Source organism: Empidonax traillii, unplaced genomic scaffold (assembly GCF_003031625.1).
Source record: "Empidonax traillii isolate 1590-97213 ecotype Southwest subspecies unplaced genomic scaffold, ASM303162v1 scaffold336:size770142, whole genome shotgun sequence".
Taxonomy (NCBI): domain Eukaryota; kingdom Metazoa; phylum Chordata; class Aves; order Passeriformes; family Tyrannidae; genus Empidonax; species Empidonax traillii.
In genome coordinates this window covers 225,073-246,619 of record NW_020955529.1, presented here as the reverse complement: position 1 = coordinate 246,619, position 21,547 = coordinate 225,073, and the positions used below count along the sequence as shown (strand labels likewise).

Sequence of the window (21,547 nt, the reverse complement as noted above, 5' to 3'; positions counted from 1 at the left end):
ATCAATTAATTTCTTTTATTTCACAAGCTTTGAATTCAGAAATTGAACCACAACTAGTAGATCTTGATACGGTAGAGTAAGTAAAAATGCATGTGATTACAAAGGAAAAAATTTGTACAAAAAACTTTAAAAATCCGACGGCAACTTGGATTATCTGTAAGTACCAAAAATCTCATGCAGAAGGAGAGCACTACTGCCCAGGTGGAGAAATCCCTGCAGGGGTGGCAATGGCATTGGTATGTAAAAATTATGGCTCTGTCTAAAATGGAAACAAGAAGGACACAGACTTGGAATGTACCGAGTGGGAACAGACAGGTGCTACGGAGACCATTTGTCATTACGTGTCCCGATGATTTGCTGTGTCTGAGAGAAGTGCTTCTTGGGTTTATAATAAATTAAAGATTAAACAGAAGCTGCCTATACTACTCTACTGCTTTCTTTCAAGATGGCCATTTTCTTCCTTCGTAAGTGTTTTTGGTGGTGTTTCTCAAATACAGACATTAATCTTGGCATTGTGTCTAGTCAATTGTTGGCAACGTGTTCTAAAGGGACTCACTCACAGAATGCAACTTGCATAAATAACTCAGTAACATGCACTAACTACTCTAATACAGCGAAAGGGTGCAAAGGAACCATCATTCAGTTACGAGACAAAGCTAAAACCTGTAGTCACTAAAGGGGCAATGGAAGCACCATGCTTTAAGGTGACTATGGCATGAAAGCACAATTGTGAGGCAAGTAGTTCCAAGCAAACACACCACACTATTATCACCTCTTCTATACAAAAAAAAAAAAAAAAAAGAAAAAGAAAAACATTTCTGTTTTTATTTCCATTAGTACCAAATAAAACTGTGGGCTCAATAACACAGATACTGAAGGGAATGGACATTATTCCCATGATCCTTCATCCTCATGTTTCTGTCCATCATCATTTTTCAGCCAAGACTGGTAATATTAGAGCGACCACCAGGAGGTGCCACGATGCGGTGGCCAGTACGACGTGGGTTGTTGTCATCAATCTGAGCTCCTGCAACAGCAGAGAATGAAGAAACAAAGCTATGAAAAGGAATAAACCATCACCAGTGAGATTCTACGTGGTTGTGCGATTCTCTCACATGACCATCTGCTGGTTTCTCTTGAGCCGACCCCTGACTAAAATGCTAAACTGATCTTCAAGGCACATTTCTGTGCCTTAGCTCCAGTTGTCTTGAGTGAGAAGTATAGGATGAAATGCTTAGGATCAGACTGATGCTCACCCTACATGAGGAATTGTATTCCACTGACTTGAAGAAGACCCCATGACAGCCTATGGACTGGGTTCCCTTTGTGAGATCAGACCCTGACAGAAAGTATTACTAACTGAAGAAAAAGCCCAGAACATTTATGTGCAGAGTGGATTTTTCAAAACTGCATCACTGATTTAGAGTATCTGTCCCTACTGAGCCCATGGGTCAACAGTACAGTAAATGTGATGTTAGCAATCATAAATCCATGAGGAAAGGAGCACTGCGCTGATGTAAACTCACACCCACTTCAAATGGTATTTTAAAATGTTGAAAGTTTAAGCTTAAGGGGACAGCAAGCTTTCTGACATGCTAAATATTGCCTGACCACACTCAGTTTCCTAAAGGCAATGCAAGACTGCCATGAATGCATGGAGTAATTTATGTTACCATAGTCTCTGGTTCTGCTTAATTTCAAAGGAACACAATAATGTGTGATTGCATCGTTCAGATCAAATTTGTACCACTAGATGCCTTGGTAGTACACAGATCCAGCAATGGACTGTGAAACCACAGCTTCAGATGCTTACGAAAATCCCACTTACTAGTTATTACTAAGATGTCAGATGTCTAAGCACTTTTTTTTGCTTTATATAGCTTCAGACAGATCTGTATATGTCACCATGGCCCCAGGTATATGGGCAAAAAAATACTTTAACTCACTAGAAGGGTTTTTAATATATTTGCTCTCCTTGGATTTTCTTCCAGAAGTTTCATTTAGTTTCTAAAGATAGGATCTGTCAGGGAGGAAAACTCCACCATTAGGTCCCACAAGGGAGAAAATCCTATGACTTTCATAACATCATATGGAGGCATTATTCACCACTGGGGCTGTAGACTTTTGAAGGACAAGGATTTGACACACTTTGTAATTGTCTTCAGATGACAAGAATTATTTCCAGCAACCCCAAAGGATGATTTTCCAGTCTGCTTCTTATGTACCATGGAAAATGTTTTGGACACCAAGTGCAAAGAGGGTAAACAAATACGACTTCTGCAAGTGGATTACAACCAAGGACAAGGACAGCAGAGGTTTCCATGTCTAGCAGTTTCTGGTAATGCAGCATCTGATCTGTTTGAGACAGAAGGGCTGCACCAAACCCATGTCCCACCAGCTGTACACACCACCAGGGTGTCAGTCTCAGTCACATCAACCAGAGACCCCAGCTAACTGCAGTGGGCCAGGTAAATAATAATCGAAGACTGACACGCAGAAAAATTTTGAATTGCAAGCACCTTGAATATCTGAACATGTGTAAAATATTCCTAGGGAAAAATGCATAAAAACGTGTATACATACATAGAGATGTGTGTGTGTGTGTATGTAAGTATATGCGTGTATATGAGTATATACAATCCTCTGACATTTTATTAAAGAAGTAATTATGGTTGAAATTTTTCACCAATAATTCAAATTCATGGCTTCAAAATGTTTCTCATGAGTCAGGCTGACTTACCTGATAAGCTGAAATTGGATTGATGGAGGTTTCTGATTGGTGGGGGCTGGTTTTTGGCAGGGGAGGATTTAGTTGAGGGTGCAGGAGTTGCATATTTTGGCGTAGCTGGGATTTCATAAACAGGCCCATCATACATTCCTCTGGAGACTCCTTGCAGTCCACCCACCTAGATCAAGAGGGGAGTGAAAAGCCAGACACTGAATGCCCTGATAATGCTGCCAAAAGACACTCCTGCATGTATGTAGAGAGCACTGAACACAGAGCTTTACTCTGCTATATATAAAGCAAAGCTGCAGTTTGGTTTATTTATAAGGGAAATTACAAATTCCTCCCTCCATTTTTTGTATATATATAAAATCATGAGAGAGATCCTTATCAGGTTTTCTTCACAATCAATGGGGTGAAATGAGATTCGAAAGAACAAAGATTGACCTAAGATGTTTATTTTATGTAAGTTTAACCATAATCATATTTTCTCTCTCCATTCAGCTGCCAAATTACACTTGGATGGTAACAAGACTGATACCCACACTATACCAACTGCAGCAATTTCTCTCCTACCTGTATTCCCTTAGCTCCTCCCCTTCATAGAACTCAATTCTCTTCGCTGAAAAGTGGGGGCAATTTTTAAGCTTAAATTTCAAAATTTCTAAGTTTCAGAAGTTTCTACTTCTTGTCATCAAAAAGCAATTGTACACCAGACTGTGGCATAGGATCCATCTCACAATATTTGTCAATAAAGTATCTGTCACTTAAGTTCTGATTTCACTTCAGAGTCTCGGGATTTTTTCCCTGTACAGTTCTTACGAGGAATATGGGAAAAGACAATCAAAAAAACTTCACTGGTCTTAAAATCATAGCAATCTACGGATTAATATTTTAATAAGAACATCACATGGCAGCTGATATGACCATGATTGGGTTTTTCTAAGTATTTCCAATGGATAAAATTTGACAGTGGGAAAAGAAACGCAGTCATGGATCTGTTCGCCCTTCCTCTGGGCAGGCAGCAGAGGGAGCTGCAGGAGCAAAAATAGGAGTCCCTTTCTTTGTCCCTCTGCACATCTGGCCCAAGTATCAAAGGTCTCCCAAAATCCAGGCCCACTTGCAAGACACAGGTTACTTCGCCCAGTTACTTTTATGCAAACTCCTGCTACAAGACACTGATACTTGTTTTTTAATGTGCTGGTTTCAGTATTCTAACGACATCGTCACTAATTTATACAGCACTCCTAAGAGCTAAACCCTTGAGAGGCTACTGTGAAGAGAAGGCCCATGTCACCCACATGGATAATGCAACAAAAAAGCAACACTGATTGGTATTTTGCAAAACTTTGGCAGGTGCATTTCCTTTTTACTGCGCCTTTTCTCCTAAGAAGTGCAGACCTTCTTCCTGCAGCTTGACAGAATTTGTATAATAAATGATGGAAGACAGAAACTATCAACATGTTCATAGACTTAATTTCAGCTGCCAGTCTCACAGCCTATGATAGATGTTTGGTTGAAGAAAATACGAGTTTTAGTCAATTTTTTTTTCATTATCTATGCTCTCACGGTGACTTTCTTGCTCAGTGGCAAGAAGCAATTTCCAAATAACCCCAAACTAGTGTCCATCCAATTGGTTTTCAAAAGAGCAGGACTGATACAACAATTCAAAACCAGAAGTGACCCAGTCCTAATCTTGGTCATTTCCCAAGCTTTTTATTCATCAAAAGAAAAAAGTTTCCTGAGTTATGACTGCTGCTAATACCCAGCTCAGCAAATGCACTAACAATAGTTCAGAGATACCCAATATAATGAGTATCTCTGGCTTACATGCTTTTCTTCTCTGCAGTGTGGCAGTTCTGTAAGCAATTTAAAATTCTGGTTTTATTCTGCTTAACCCTCCTCCACAAGCAGCTTTATCTTTTCCTGAATTTTAACTGCAAGTAAATTCTATCACTATTCTCCCTTCAAAAGCCTGCACAGCTGGACAGAAGGCAATTATGCCCAACTGACAATTATGTGCTCTGCACACTGAGGCTCATGGTGTTACATCAGTTCACAATTGCAGAGGAACCAGTTTTGGGGTCATTTTTTGAACAAGTCATATACAACCCATCTGATATGGACTCATATTAGCACAGTAACGTTAAAAACTCACGCTGCTGAGGTTGCAAGTGGGTTTGGCTACAAAGAAGATTAAATATTATTTGGCATTACCTTATTCCTGATTTTGATGCGCTGGTAAAGATATTCAGGGAAAGGTTTGCGAGGGATGAAGCGGCCCATTCCCTTATTTACGTGCAGGTTTCCATCTTCATACACAATCTTCCCTTGGCTTATGACCACGAGTGGGGCACCATGGCACTCCATTCCTTCAAAGATGTTGTACTCAATGGCCTGAGGATCAACCAACATACTCACTGCCAGATCTCTTTCAATTAGTAACTTACAATCTGTATTTGTAGTCATAGTTTTAGATATCTGCCATTAATAAATGTATAAAACTGGTTTGTACGAAGCAATGCATTATGAAATCACTTTAAAGGATCTTTCTGATCAGACTTTCCTGGATCAGACTTTTCCTTCCATTTCTCATTTTCCATCAAGGCCTTCTCTCACTTGTTTTTGAAGACTTGCTGTATTTTTCCAGAACCTCTAGAAGTACAGTAGCCTTAATACAAAGGAAAACTGTGACTCAACTGCTGGATACCCAGAGGACCTGGTCCCACCATGAATCTGCTGTGACTGTGTAAGTGAATTTCAAAGGGGTCAGCACACATATTTTTGTCTGAGAAACGCCAGAACGGATCAGGAAAGCCTGAATCTTAAAGGGAATGACAGGGCAGGTGTGATTAATATTTTCTTGAAAATACAGAAAGATCCCAAGAGAGAAACAGAAACTGAATCACCTAAATTTAATTTTTAAAGGTTTCTAAGTGGTTTTGCCTTTTTAATATAAAACACTTTACTGGATCTCCAGTAGAAATTTTGGAAGGATTCCCCAGTGGAAAAGACCAAAGCACTGAGCAATAAGATAACAACTTAATGATGAATAACACATAAGGTAAAGCCTGTCTCAGTCAAAATCAAAGAGACTGGCAGTCTCTAGTACTCTGTACCAAGGGCAGAGAGGTATGTGTCAAAGCTCTGGAATTAAAAGGAAAATTCAATTCATGAAGCTGATTAGAGCTGTGTTATCAAAATATATCATCATCTCTCATAGTTTATAATATTGCTGATTTAATTATGCAATTTACATTATTAGGTACTTTTCAGGTAAACAAAAAAAATTGAGCTGGTTTTAAATTGATCCTCACAGCCTTATTAACCTCAGCTTGCAGAGCTGCTGACATATCTGCCTAAAGCATGCAAGGAATACATAGTGCAAGGGTATATGCAGAGAGAAGAAAATCCTTCCTGATCCCAATGCTTCCAATGCAGGATTTCAATACTTTCATGTCCTGAAATATTTACCCATTTCAGAACAGCAGGCAGTTACCCCACTCCTCTGTATCCACTGCATTTGGTGTTCACATGATTTAGGATCAAGAGCTGAAAACCAAGAGTGACATTACTTTTTTTTCTTTCTGGTTTTCCTTTTGTCCTTACCGATTTATGGCTTTTGGCTGTTATAGTCTTCACCTTATCAGGGTCCCAAATAACAACATCAGCATCCGATCCTACAGCAATCCGGCCTTTTCTTGGATACAGATTAAAGATTTTGGCAGCATTGGTGCTGGTGACAGCTACGAACTGGCTCTCGTCCATCTTGCCCGTGGCCTAAAAACAATGTGATTTGAGCAAAAAATGCTTATGAAATGGGGATTTACTATTCAGAGTACTGAACAGTACTGGAAAGCATGCACTTCGTAGACACAGTGATGTTGCATGAAACAGATTTTATCCCACAGGACTTTATATAAAGCACATTACTTTGGAGTTTCAAATAAATGAATGTGTTACTCCAGGCATTGCAAAGAGCAGCCAATGAAACCTCAATGCAGGTGATACCACCAAGGTCATCTGAAGTCCCTTTCTCTACACACTGATGCCTCAGTGCGTTTTGTTGCTAGTCCTAGTAATTTCCATTTAAATGTTTATCCAATTAAAAAAGAGAAACATATGTGAGTATTAGGAAATGAAACAAAAGATCAGGAGTCCAACACTTCTGGGAACAATTCCTGCAAATTAAGTCCATTCTATTATTAGTATTACCAAACCTATACATCTAAGTAATACAACCCCAATTATAAAGTCCTTGCCTGGAGAAATGTCACCATCAATAGAACTTTGCATACAGTCAGTGATGGCAATCAAAACTGAACACAGCAGCACTTTGATTTCTCAGTAGAGTACTTTGGAGTTTTCCCTGGCAATGAGCAAGAACAATGTTCTAAGGAAAAACATCAATGCCAAACTTTTTTGTATTAAATAAACACTTATTTCCTGCCTGGTCGAACATGAGATTTGCAAAATACAAGCTACTTGGTGGTGCAGGACTGAATGTTACCACATGTAAATCCCATGTTGCAGCCCTTGCTGCAGGTCCTTCCCACTGAGGGGGTAACAAGAGAAGTATCCATTGGTTGGCTGCGCTTTGCTTGCTTCCCTGCTTTGTTCCTACATGGCAGGTACCTGAAGCTGCTTCTGTGCTTGGAATCTCAATAGCAGTCCCTGAAGAAAGTGGTCATGAAATACAGTGTGGGAGAAGTGCTCACTGGAACACTGTAAATGCTATCACTTCCCAGTTTGCAATGTGCATTTGAGCACAATCCAATGTAAGGTGATGAGTGTGTGAGTGTGAGTGTGCATGGGTGTGTACGTGGAGACAGACAATAGAGGGAGATATCACTATACATTAGGATCTATGGAATCATCAAAAAATCGCTGACTTATACCGGCAGTCCACTGCAAAATATGTCAGTATGAATTATGTGCAATGTTCTCCTTCAAAGCATTTCATCATTCAGCCTCAGGCTCAGCTGCCATCCATTCGTAATTTCTCAAAAACGATGAGACACTTCCCTAATTCAAACAATCCATTCATCACGTTTATATGAGGTCCACTTCAGAACCATTAGATTGCTCCGGATACTACAAATCTCAGAGGTATCCGCTCTGACACAACTGGAAAATAGAGCGGTGGAGTCGGGGAAGCCTCAGGTCTAATAAAATGCATTAGTGTTGCAGTGTCGGAAGTGAAACACAGCCCTGAGTTTAAACAACTGGAAGAGGTTTTTGAAAGAAGCAATTCACCTCGCAGTAGCATTCTCTCAGGGAATTTTCAGAATATATTAGAAAGTCACTCAAGTACTGGCCAAGAGTCTCCTGGTCTTCATTATTCAGCCAAGACTCCATTTTTTTTTAGTTCATAAAAGTAAGTAATTACTTACTACAGCCTTGTCCCAGACAACAGTCATCCTTTCCTCAATTCCATTGACGCCTTCAGGAATCATAGTGAAGTTGTCCTTTCCAACAGCTTTCTGGGCAGTGCTATATGGGCAATGTCCACTTCCCGTCACCTGCAGGTCCCCACTGTGGAGTTAACACACAGAAGGTTTAGACCAGGCATCACCAAGGTGACCTTGGTCTCAAGTCTGGATGAGAATGGACCTTTCAAGCCTACACACCAGAGGCATAGGCTGTAAATCATGCCAGCAGCCTTTAAACGTTGGCTACAGATCACTGAAGAGTAACAGTGGCACTGGACATCTCCTCTTTCCCCCAGGAGCACCCAGAACTCCCAGATTACAGCCCCCTCTGGTTTCAGGCTGCTTATCGACAGAGATCAGGCAAAAACCCCACTAACCAGGACAAAGGATTAATCTAGGATTAAGGAAATGATCGGAAGCTTGTATGAAATATCTGCCACTCTCAAGATAAATTAATTCAGAACCACATTAAAAAGCAATGGCAAATTTTACAATGCGAAGTCATGAGCATCAAGCTTGTTTCCCTGTATTTCTCTCTTGCACATATGTTTTTCCTGCAAACCTTACATGAATACTTCATATCTGACCTTCCAAAACAGATCCATGAAAATAAAGAAGGAAATTTTTTTTCCGGTAGTCTTCTCATTAAACAACAAAAGGCATAGTGCAAGTCAAACACATGCTCTGAATTTATCTAATTTAAAGGTCTTACATAGAAAAAGTCATGTAATAAAACACAAAAAGAGCTACCATCTAAAAATGCTTTTGTTTAAGAAGTCAGGATTCTTCAGCCTAGAGAAAAATATGTTTACAGAGAGCAGAACTGGATAACAGCTGCTCTCGGGAATAAGGAGGAAGAATATAATCAATATGCAGAATCTTGCAAAAATAGAATGACAAAAAAGAAAATAGGTTCTCCAATATCCACAGGAAATAGGTGATATTTTTAGCTCTTGATTAAGCTTATAGGAGGCAACCACATTAAAACTCACTATGAGTTCTCTTCCATCTCTCCACAAGGGTGATGTCCCCAAGAGCCTGTCATCCTTTTCTCTAACTGATTATGTAAGATCCAGCTCTGAAATATCTGAATGATTCTGGTCCACAAATTTAGATACAGAAAGCTAACAAATAGCCAAGTGCAGAAAAAAAAAGGGTCATACATCAGTAATTCTAATGCAATTTCCTGGGCTGCCAGCCTTAATGATTGCTGGCAGAGAAGAACCTTTGGCCTCTTTCTGATTCTTCACCATTCTCACACCCATTCATGTAGTTTTTAGCAGAAGCCAAACCCAAGAAATTAATGTTTTAGCTTTTCCTGATTATTAAAGACTGCCTGGTGTTACTCCATAGGATTAAACCAAATCCATCAGTTACACATTCATTTATTCTAACACAACAATAAAGTCATAAGATTGCAATGCCATTTCTTCCTTTTTGATGATCCTCTGTCAGCGAAGCTTGCTGTGGCTTATCCTCTCTCTTTTCTGCACTCTGATGGATACAACCATCAAAATCTGAATATTGACAGCCAGGCCCTGTATCACTGCCCATTCCCCTGAGGTTGTGCTGTGACTCTTACACTGTGCTACTAATTCCTACCCCTGAAAGAGAAAAAGGACTTGCTTCCTCTGAACTCAATCTTCCCTCTCCTCTGACATTTAATGACAATTAATGACATGAGCTGCACTGCCCAGTCAAATCAACAGAAGATTTCTGAAGCTGAAGCATATTGCTTTGAGAGCTGCCCAACACCTCCTGGTTAACCACACAGGCACTCCTGCTGTCTGGATGCACTCTACTGTCAAACAGGGGAGAAGCATCACATCAACTAAAAAACTGAGAGACAAGAAGGGATCATCACAAAACAAATGCCAGACCAATACTTTGTCATCTTATTCTTCCCCATAAACAAGGCTATCATGGCAAGTCATTATGAAGCACTAAGATCTCACATCTCTGGTGCACAAGAGATGACACATCACAGCTCCAATAATGCAGCAGCCCACCATGGAAGATGAAAGGTAACTCAGGCTCATGGCCCACAGATGAAACAAGGACCAAATCTCATGAGGAAAATCCAACCTGCAAACCCCATGAGACACGCTGGGTTTTTCAGTCATGCAACTTTTCAGTGAAAAATCAGGGCTTTCTGTGGAAAAGAGCACAAGCATTATGCTGCATGCTTGCAGAGGAAGGATGTTGTAAGGATTTTTAAATGAATGTAAAATACTGGTATCCAAATGAACAGTGCAGTAGAAATGTGCAATACTGTCTTTACCATCATCCTCGCACAGAATTCCCCACAAATGCAGGGTAGACTCATAAAATACACAGTTCTTTTTTCAGTTGCACAGTATAGATTCAAAGTATTAAAACTGAAAGCAGGCTAAGCTGCTGTCATTTAAGATCTAGGACTTTAATCCACTAGAAAAAAAAAAGCCATTTTTGCATGCTTGAAGGATAATGAAAACTTTGTAACCACTCAGTTTGTCTTTCTGATGTTCATTTTAAAAAGTCATTATTTGAATTCCAGTTCTAAAAATTCTCTTGCTATTTTAGCTAATCTGCTTTGACCCACATACTATTATTTTGGGACTCTCTTCTAGAAAACATATAGCCATATCTGACAGAGTAGAATCAAACATTTTGATACACATTCACATGTGCTGGCTTAGAGCCTTACCCTCACAAAATGAGCTTCGCTGTTTGCAAGTGATGTGACTGATGGATCAGACCAGAAAAGTGATTTTTTAAAAAATATTTAAATTATAAATTATATTTTAGGGAACAAAACGTTCAATCATGGAAAACCATTTCTGCCATCAGACCGTCACCCCAGAGCCACATGGAACTCAGAGCTCAACTGTGCATTCGTTAATGCAGCATCATTAGAGCAGCTGAGTTAAAGCCTGGGTGGACTCTGGCAGACTGCACAGCCTGACCTACCGAGTGCAAGCAGAGGTGCATGCACACCACAGCAGTGGCACTGATGGACAGCAGCTTCCCACCACGTGTATGTGCCCATCCAGCTCCAAGGCATCAGAATTACACATGCCAGGGCTTCTCATTTCCAGCCACACTGGCACTGCCAGCCACACCACCTGCCTGTTAGTCACACGGAGGAAAAGTTTTCTGAAGACCTATAGGTAACTTCTAAGGTTCAAATTCTACTGCACTGTCTAGAGCACTGGAAACCCCAGAAAGGGGAGACAGGAGGTAAGGAATTAAATAAGGTTTTGAATGGTAAATTAAGTTCATCATTCCAGCCCTAGAAATCTATCCTGGTGGGACTTCAGCTGTGAATTTCTACATCATTTCAGAGCAGATGGTCTTTTGCTTAAGCTAAAGGAGACCCACAGTTGGCTACAGCCAGAAAATACTTTCAGAGATGGGTTTACAGTCTGGGTTTTTGGCAAGGCACTGGTGATGTCTTCTATATAAGAAAGACACTTCTCCCTCTGCTGTTCACATTCCTTTCACCTCTCTAGTGATTAAACTTTCCCTACCAGCCTGAAGGCAGTCAGCCCACATCCCTATCCTGTCAAGTGATGGCCTTCGGTCTCCAGTGTGTCTCCAATCAAGTCCCTGACAGTCTCCTTGTAATCCACTCTGGCCTCTTTCTCCTGACAAACCTGCTCTACACGTACCCCTTATCTTTGCTGTCTTCCAGCTTGAGGATCCCTGAGCCCAAAAAGACAGAAGGCAAGCTAAAAGTAAAAACAAGGCTGTAAGAACTACACAAAAGTAGATGTCTACCATTTTAGTCTATCCCAGATGAAGACAAACAACCAAGTCAGAAGTTTTCAATATGCAGGAAGAAAAACCACAGAACTCTACAACAAATACAAGTTAGTTTAGGATAAGCCAATTTTCAGAAGAGCCCCACAGCAGCTTTGACAAAAGTTGGCCCAGGAAAGTTTTCTCAGTTCTAGGAATCTCTGCATTCAGGGACAACCCTCATTTCAGAGGCTCTGCTTGCCACATATGACTGGGGCTTAGAACTGAGTCTTTTCTTGCAGATGGGAGTCTATCCACCAGACTGGTACTTATGCTGGACAGTGAGAATGCCATCTTATCATAGATTTAACAATTCAGCTACAGAAAGCAGAGAGCTAGGGAGAAAGCCAGTTCAAAGTCCTGATTATCTAGTCACAACTAGGAATCACTTGAAAAGCAGAAAGAAAAGAATTAATTCCTGAATAGCCAGCAGTTGCCTTTTTATCAAGCTAACCATGGAGTGTCCATGACTGCACACCTGACTGACAGCCTAAGCATAAGGATATAACTATCCCTGGTTTTCTACATCCCTTCTCTGCTGCTTCATGTACAAAGAAAAGGTCTAAAGAAAATTGATCCCTAGACACTTCATCCCATATGGCTTTTGGACTTGCCTCACCATCAGTCTGTAAAAAAAAGGAGAGTCTTACCATGCTAAGAGTGAATTTAGGTGATCTGGAGTGGTAGGATCAGGGCTCAGAGGTGGTGAGGTCACAAAAGCTGCAGCCTTGGCCCAGTTTTTGCTCCAGTAATGTGTCCCATCTGTGCCCAAGCTGGCAGTGATCGGCTCTCCAAAAACAAGGGGACCTTGGAGAAAGCAAGGATATTTAGGAACTAATCACGACCCACTCTCTTCTTCAGCATATTACACTGCTTGCTGCATGCACCATGTATAATTCACACACTGTTACACAGCCTGCGTAGCTCCCAGAAAATCAGGCAGCTCTGGTTTTGTCTGTGTGATAAAAAATTAATAAGGAGTCTCTCTGAGCTACACATGCTTTTGATCAGCATATTTACAAATCTCTCTTTCTAATCCAGAAGGAGACAGTTCAGACCTGGTTTTGATTTGTACTGGTTTAATCACAGCCATGTTCTCTCTGTTGCTCCAATTTGGAGTGCACTGAGTGGTGGATCCTTCAGCAGACAGATGCCTTTTTACTACTCCCAGGTTGGGCACAGCACCAGCAGATAGCAGCAGATGGTCCCAAGCACCACACTCAAAGTCTCCAAGAATACAAATATCAAAATGATAATTTGCTCTTTGGCCTCTCCATATTGCTCACGAGCTCTGTAGTAACAACCAGCAGAACAGTCCTGACTTGCAAATGCGGCTTCAAAAGCAGCTGCCTCCAGGCTCGCAAGTCCTTCTTGGCTGCTTTGTAACCTGGATTCCACCACAGGCCCAGCAAGCAGGGCTGACCCACAGTGAACATCTGGGGGAGTCAACCTCCAGCAGCAAGGCCAGGAGAGAGCTCCAGGCTTCTCTAGGAGCCGGGTCATTGCCCAAGCCACGCCTCAGAGGGTACCAACCTGAAATCTGCATGGAGGATGTGCTAGACCCTGTTAGGAATAAAGTATCTCCCTCCCCCAAACGGAGATTCAGCAGTCTAAGGGAAAAGTAAAAGGGAAAACAGGATCCAGAAGAGTTACAATGCGATCCTTAAGAGAAGAGTTTGTGGTCAGAGCTTCTCAATTGAAAAATCTAGTAGGATTTCCCCTCACCTTTCTAGCCGTAAATATTTCGAGTGTGATGGTGCTACCGTTCTTTGGTAACCTCTCCCTACTGCCTCTCATTTGGGTCAAGATGTACACGACTTTTCACTAAGCTTCTAATGAACAAAAAAATACAAGTTTAGGGGAGAAAAGGAAGTCACTTACCCTTCTTTCTGGCCAGTGCAATGATATCAGCTGCACTCTTGCTCATCACCTTGGTGATGTACACTGGGCAGTTTATTCGACTGGCAATGGTGATGGCACGGAAAACTGCTTCTGCTTCAAGCTGAGGAAAACAAGGAGGAAAAAGTAAACTGAAAAAGCAGTCTGAAGGAAAATTGAACTGGAGGACTGAGCCATATCTCTGTTCAGCAACAACTCTTCAGGGGTTCGTTCTGCTTCTTCCATAGAGAGAGACACAGTGCTGGGAAATAGCGCTAACCCAGCCTCAAACACTCAGTGCTAGCAGTAACCACAGCCAGGCTGTACTCACTAGCAGCGTACAGCTGCCCCAGCACAAACACAGCTCCCTGGCTCCCTGCACCCCAGGAAAGGTCATGCCCAAGCAGCTGATGCAGCTCTTCCTAACCTCCCTCCCACCCTCCTGCTTCAGACTCCTATTCTGCAGTTGGAAGGAGAACGAAGCAAGAAATTTCACTCCAGCTCAAAGACAACCTCTGAGCTCTCCCTGGCAGCTTACCCTAATCTTTACATAATGATGACAGGGAATGTAAAATATTCTCAAACAGCAACTTCAGCACTGTGGACTGAATTTAGCCCATAATCCAAAAAAACCTTTGAAGCATTGCCCACTAAGTCTCCTCTGTCAGCAAGTGTAAAGGCAATCTCCTCCCAAGGAACCATCTGGGACGTAGGCACACAAAGCAGGCATCTTCAGATGGAGAAGCAGTGTTCCCCAGCAGCTCTGGAGACTCCTTTCCCCAGTCATCAGTTTTATACCAGATCCTTCCCAGATGGACTCACAATATTGGCATTTTAATGCCTAAAACCCTGTTGTGACCGAAAATACTGACTCAATGGTACAGGAATTTCTGTCCAAGAGTTGTGCTAGAAAAGTTGAGCGACTTAGGCCTTCCAAAACCACATGGCTTAATCCTTCATGTTTTTTTTCCCTAAATCAGACTGTCACTTCAGGTTGTCCGAGGACTTTTATCACAATATTTGCTCTGGCAGCCCCAAATGCACCTTCAGAAGAGCAGGGAAGGAGGTGGGGCCTTTGTACCTCAGCACTGGGGCTGAGGCAAGACAAGACGCATGGTCAGAAAGACACAAAATTCCTTTCTAGGAAACTGCAAATTAAGATTTCCCTTAGGTTCGTGTTCTCATTAAAAGGAAACAACTCAATTCTTTCAAAATAATTTAGGTGGAAGTTAAACAGCAAAATGGAAAAGTACATGAACAGTTCAATAGAAGAATGCAACCAATTAAGCTGAATCCTTTTGCCTTGGGGAGAGGTTATATAAAGATCTGCAAACCACAACAATCTCTTCAAGTTTAGCCTCAAATCCCCAGGACCTCATCTCTTTAGTCTTCAAGGAAAGCAGTCACTTCCCACTACCATTCTCCACCACCCCATTAACAGTCTGAACTGCATATACGTTAGTGGACACTCTCATGTCTTCACATTTTCCTTCTCATTAAATAAACCCTTTCCAGATGCCTGAGATGATCCAAACCAGAGCCTGGATTTTATTATGAAGGAGTTGCATAAAATGAGCTGCCTCACAGCATCTTCCCGTTCTCACGCATTTGCATGTCTACACCTGCATTTCTGCCACCAATGTATCTGCCAACATGGAAGTAGATTTGTATGTGGGTATTTGCATATGCATGGTACATATGTACAAATGCATCCTGTAGGAGGTTTTCAGTCAAAGCACTTCAATAAATGCAGTTACTCCAAAGCCTAATCCTCAAGCTTCACTGCTGATTTTTACCCTGATAAGCCCATTTTTTAGGTCATTACAAATCAAAACACAAAGGTCACACTTAAAAAAATACATGCACACTCATGCTCAGGGCAGCAGGAGCTGCAATTCCTGAGTGTACAAGGCACATGCTCATCCCTGGACTGAGGGAACTCATCCAAAGGGTTTTTCAGGCAAACAAACAAGCTGCAAGGATCTGGACTTTTCAGGCTTTGAATACTATTGGAAGAGGTGGTGGGAGACGCAGACTGCTGCCTTCCCCAGTGCACCCATCTATCATCTGCACGTACAGATGCCAAGTCTGATACTAAGAATTCGACAAAACATTTCCACAAATGACAAAATGAGTCAAGTCTCTTACCTCTTCGGGCCTGCTCAGGGCATGTCCCTCAGGTCCAGTGATTCCCATCTCCAGAATACGCTTTTGTTCCTGGAATGCAAGAGATAAACGCTGACACAGCTCCAGGATGAGACCCTCACACCCGGCATCCTCAGGGAGATTACCAGCCATATTGGCTGACTGCCCCTTTTAATGTCTGTGTAAATGCAGCTGCATAAGCCCTCTGAACACTGAAAACATTGGCTCTAAACTGGTCCCATGCCACCCAGCACAGCCAACACAGGTCTCTGCTGTGCGATAGAGAGTATCTGTGCCTCGAGCCATTGGGCTGCACCACTATAAATCCGCTCTGCCCTCCAGAAAGTCTTGCTTGACACCAAGACACCAAGTCAGGGAACGGGCTTCAACCAACACATTAAATAGTACCTACAGGTACTTCCACCCTGTGATTCCTTCTTTATTTGCTCAAGTTCCTCTCTGGCTGCAATTCACAAAGCACTGTTATCTTTCTTAAAGTTTCAGCATTGCTGACACTTACAGCTCTCTATAACACTTTTCTCCTATACAGTGAATCACTAAAATTAAGCTTTCACAAAAGGAAAACAGTGCCCTCCAGTTGCAAGGGCACTGTGTGTCCACACCAAAAAGCCCATCTTAGGACCAATAGGGATTTGTCAAAAAAGAAAATCTGTGCTATCCAGCTTCACAGCAGGGAGATAATTTGTTTTAAAATAGAGAAAAGGCTTTACTTAATTTAAGGCCAAGCAGTGGTACTTTCTGCAGAAAATGGTGGTCAGCTTCTTCTGCTCTAAGGTTGGTCCAGGCTTGACAGCAGAGCAGAAGTGGGACCAGAGCTGCTGACGTACCTTGTGCCCTGCCTGCAGGGCTCTAATGAGCCCAGTTCAACAATGTAATGCCTCTGTGACACAGACAAATGTCCTCTAGAGACCAGGATGAAGTTACCAAACATACTTGAATGTGTCATCTAATAAATATTTGATCCCAGGCCCCTGAGGGGGAAAAACTCACTCATTACCAATAGACTCCAGTAAAACCTGAGCAAGTTAACATTTACATATACCTTAGCTTTTACTGCAATCAATCGAGGCTGAAGAGGCATTAACAGGAATGTATTAATCTGAACGTGTAAGAATATTATGGTTAGAAAAATATAAGGTTCCACAGGTATTTTTAAAAACTGCTACTCTGCATCACTAATGCAATGGCTCTAAACACTGCCAGTTAAAGACTTCAGATAATTAAAATACAGCAAATGATGAAGTTAGAGCCATATAAAAAAATAGCAAGTTGGCACAGAATAGCTACACAAAATAGGATAGATCTGCATCTTGAAGAAAGTAATAAAATCAGATTATATGATAAAATTACCCATTTTAAGAGGGCTTGATAGTGCTAATAAAATAGAATATTTGTTTGATAAAATCAAATTTGCATTTTCATGCAGGGCAGTCCTGAAAAAAATACCTGCAGGCAGCTTTCTTTTTAATATAAAAATAATCCTTCTAAATAAAAGCATAAAGAAAGACTGATTGCATGAGACATGGTAATGGTGAAGAAATATGTTGATATATAACATAATTTACATTTATTTACTACTTCTTCTTTTCCTAATAATTTTTCTGTTCTGCATGTTCATATCCTATGGCAGTATATTAAGGCTGATCAGAGAAAAATGTAACTGAAATATATTTCAATCAGAAATGCAATTCCACGAGTGCCTCTTGATTTTAATGGGGAATGTATCAAAACATAACAGGTGCCATTTGATTTGCTTTATTTTGCCATTCCTACAGTAATATTGACTTAATCATGTTTCTTATTATTCATTTTCTTTTTACTCGATATTTTATGTTGTATTAAAACTATACATTATGTATTTAGTAGTTTTACATCACTCTAAACTTCATGAGAAATCAGCTTTTTTCTCTCTCTTGAATCCAAACGAGGGTTTTTACCTGGTTCCAGTGGGGGAAAGACATGCCTGCACTATATGTGCCTGTTGACTCCTTACTGGTAACTTTTGATCCCAGTGGTTATTTTGGCCACACTCAGAAGCGAAAGACAGCTCTCAAAGGGGGTAAATTCTTACCAGGCAGATAGAGGACAGAACCCCATGGAGGAAAAACAAAATACACCCAAGGCAAGAGTCTTTACACACTGCTCAACCCCTCAAATGTTCCCTTGAGGTCCTCCCTTAACCATGAGACAAGGTGGGTTCCCCTGTCCAGATCTCAAAGACAGCTTTAGCTACTGTAATTTCCTTGTCAGCCCTGCAGCCTCATCCTTAGCAGATAAGCCAGCAGATAAGCAGCTCAGCAGATAAATCACATGGCTCACTCAGAGCCTCACAGACCTAAGAGGGGCTCGATGCACGTACGAGGGATCAGAGGAGTGAGACATCTCTGCAGCAGCCTCAAAAAGATTCATCCGTCACAAATGTAGAGTCACACCACCACCCACTCAAACCCACCCGTCCTGTTTTAGAGGGCAGTGCTGCCTCTGAAAGACCAGTGGGAGGTTCGCTTTTGACGGCTGTCCTTGGGTTACCTCTTGTGATGTGCTGTGGCACAGATCAGAGCACACTGCAGTGTGAGGACAGCAGCTACCCCGGGGGACCTGACCTGCAAAGTCTGCACTGGGGATCCAGGACGTTTTATGGAACACACTGCATTTGAGCCCAGTTTTCTGGTTCTGAGGTGCATCTTCAAAAAGCATGGATTACACATAAACACACATTTTGGAAATGTTTAGAAGAACACAGTAGTTCTTATTCGCAAACTTCAAAGATTTATAAGAATGTTCTCAAAAATAAATAGGTCTATGAGCTTTAATACCCACCACAAATTCACTATGCTGCTTATGCTGACAGCTGCAGCAAGACACTTTAGCATAAAGATTTCCAGCTCTACTTTTTGACCCCAAAATCTCTGAAAAAGGCTTTACATTGTTCTGCGTCACTTGTATCTGCTGGATTCAGAAGAAATCATCTCACAAAGTGAAGCAAAAATAACAGTTCACTCACCTGAGCTATCAAGTCTCCATTTTCAGCATGGACCAGGATAACAGCCCCAAGGCTCTTTAGAAAGGTAAAGGCTTCATAAAGCTGCAGGTAGTACAAAGAGGGAAACACTGCTGAATAAGGAAAACACATTACTTAACACTCAGACCTCTCTGTTCACCTAGTTTTGTACCGTCTATGCTGGTAATTACCTCAGTGAATAGCACATTATCTCTTTTCAGAGCCTGAGCTTCACTGCTTGGTGTTGACTTACTCACCCCTGTACACACCACAAGAAAGACAAACTTCTGCCCTTCTGCACCAAGACAGGGTCAACAGCCCCAAGCAGGGCTGGGATTCCCTGGGACACAGAGTCTGCCCCAGCCCTTACACTGCAGGGCTGCTTCATCGTGCCCTCCCATGCAGGCCAAAGTTTAGTGAGTCTATTTTCTGTAGTTTTAGCAAATAATGTAAAAAAATGTAAAATAGAACTATTCCCATGCACTACAGACAATTTCAGTACATCTAGAACACCTCTTTTCTGAAGTGCAGGAATTTTGCATCATCTTCTTAGAGTAGATATTGTTGAGATATTTCACCAACATCTTTCATTCTGCAATTAAAAGTTGCAATATTTTCTCTAGAGAATCCTTTTTTTTAAAAATTGCTTTCTAAGAGTCAACACTCATCCATAAAGAAGGGTAATAGATGATCCTGGTTTTTACTAGTAATTTCTGAGCACAGATCTACTGAAATACAGTTTCCTATCCAAAAGGTACTCAGCTAATGTTTTCCCAGTTTAAACCAGACTTCAGTAACATGGGAGCCCAGTTTTCAAGCACAGATCAAATACTGAAGACACAGTTTTTTCCCAGTCCACTTTTGCACTATGGCACTTTAGGCAGCATTGAATGGGTTGCAATACACAGTTTGCAACATGAGCATTTAAACAAGGTAACAGCCATTAGTCCAGCCACACATTAAACACTTTGATGTATTTCTCTTGGTAATTCCAACAGGGAGTTGAATTTAACAGGCACTGCCTCTCAGAAAATATTTATATATTATTATGTCTAAAATTCCAATTAAAATCACATTTATTGGAGGCATAACAACAGTTATTTAAGAGAATGAGAGCTGTAGCTCTGGGAATAACTAAGAAAGAAACATTTTCTCAACTGAATAAGCAAACATTATTATTACTAACAGATGCCATTGTCCATTTATAGTGGCCTGATACGTATGAATGGGAAAGCTGGAGTCTGGAATCTGTAATGAGCTCTGGACAAACAAGCTCATTGTTATCTCCAGCCCTAATGAGAAAAGGCCACCTCCCCCAAAGAGCAACTCCATTTAACTGCTTGCAGAAACCAAGAAACTCTTGAAACCTCAAAACTGCCTCAAAAACCTCAAAAAGCCTCAAGCGCTTCATCTTTTTCTCCCACTGACCTAGAGTTCTTGGAAGAAAATAAAATGGGTGAAATCCTGAGCAGGTTTGAGTGCCTGCCACGCTGGGAGACACCAGAAAATTGCTAAAGAAGGTGAGCGTCATACACTTGAAGAAACACGTGCAGGTGTTCTCCACAGCTCAGCACCGATGCTCCAGAGAGAAGTCCCCCACTGCATATTTCCCCAGTCCCACTCAGGTCAGTGGGAATGTTTGTCTGGGATTCCACCTCAGCAACCCCTCACGTGTTGGGAGATGAGAGAAGAGAGGGCAGGTCACAGCAATGAAAGGCACTCAGAGCAATACCTGGCTGTCGGACATTTGATAGAGATCTTTGTACGCCATGTAGACTTGAAAAGAGTTCACACCTGTTCCAAGACAAAATTTAAAGGTGTTGCCATGTAAGTGGATTCTTAAACTGTATTCAAACAAAAACTTCAGGAAAAGTAAGTCATAGAGTATGTCTGGACTAGGTTTTTCACCAGTGATTGACAAAAACAAAGCAAGGACATTATAGCTCCTAGGGTTAGAAACCTGGATGCCATCCTCCCTGGGGGAATTCATTGGATGCTGTGGACTGCCTGTCTTCAGCCCTGGAATAACCCAGTCACCACTGTAAATGGGACTGCTTGCAGCCAAATCACAGACAAGCAATGGTGGCTAAATCAAGCATGTAAAGTTTGTGAAGTTTGAAAGAACTTGTGTAAGGTTCTCTTTCTGAAAACCACAAAATCATTGGTTTCCTTTTTAGGTTTCCTTAGCTAATCAGGAAAACATTTCAGCTTGACCTAAACTGTTCTTTTTGGTAGTTAAAACTTCCAGTTAAGTTCCCCCAAAGAGCTGAGAATATGTAGGAACTGTGTATCTGAATGTGCATACAGACTTGCTTTTTCTTGACCTTACCGCCCAAAGCACTCAGTTTAGCTGATGGTAGACACTGGGAAGGAGTGGAAACAAAGCCCTGAAATCAGCTTTACAAGCAGCTCGCCACACCTCTCCTTTCACCTTCCAAAGACGGAAGGATTTATGTTGGAAGTCACACAAAACTACGAAAGATGACAGCTTCAAATTTTAGAAATCATAGGAAATGCTAGTGCTGAGTGTCGGCTGTCAAGAACCAACTGTATTCAAATCCCTAA

The 21,547-nt window shown here is 41.4% G+C and overlaps 1 protein-coding gene across 2 annotated transcripts in view; it reads right to left on the bottom strand.

The window, feature by feature from the left end:
• CRMP1 (collapsin response mediator protein 1) overlaps positions 1-21,547 on the bottom strand; it is a 50,462-nt gene continuing 28,915 nt past the window's right edge. For both annotated transcript variants that reach the window (XM_027891967.1, XM_027891968.1), the window contains exons 5-14: positions 20,715-20,776; positions 18,986-19,066; positions 15,964-16,032; positions 13,819-13,939; positions 12,588-12,744; positions 8,119-8,260; positions 6,335-6,505; positions 4,943-5,122; positions 2,741-2,906; positions 1-1,027 (exon numbers count right to left, since the gene is read on the bottom strand). In XM_027891967.1, the coding sequence (XP_027747768.1) occupies positions 936-1,027; positions 2,741-2,906; positions 4,943-5,122; positions 6,335-6,505; positions 8,119-8,260; positions 12,588-12,744; positions 13,819-13,939; positions 15,964-16,032; positions 18,986-19,066; positions 20,715-20,776 (1,241 nt within the window). In that variant the 3' untranslated portion in view covers positions 1-935. The remainder of the gene's footprint in view (positions 1,028-2,740; positions 2,907-4,942; positions 5,123-6,334; positions 6,506-8,118; positions 8,261-12,587; positions 12,745-13,818; positions 13,940-15,963; positions 16,033-18,985; positions 19,067-20,714; positions 20,777-21,547) is intronic.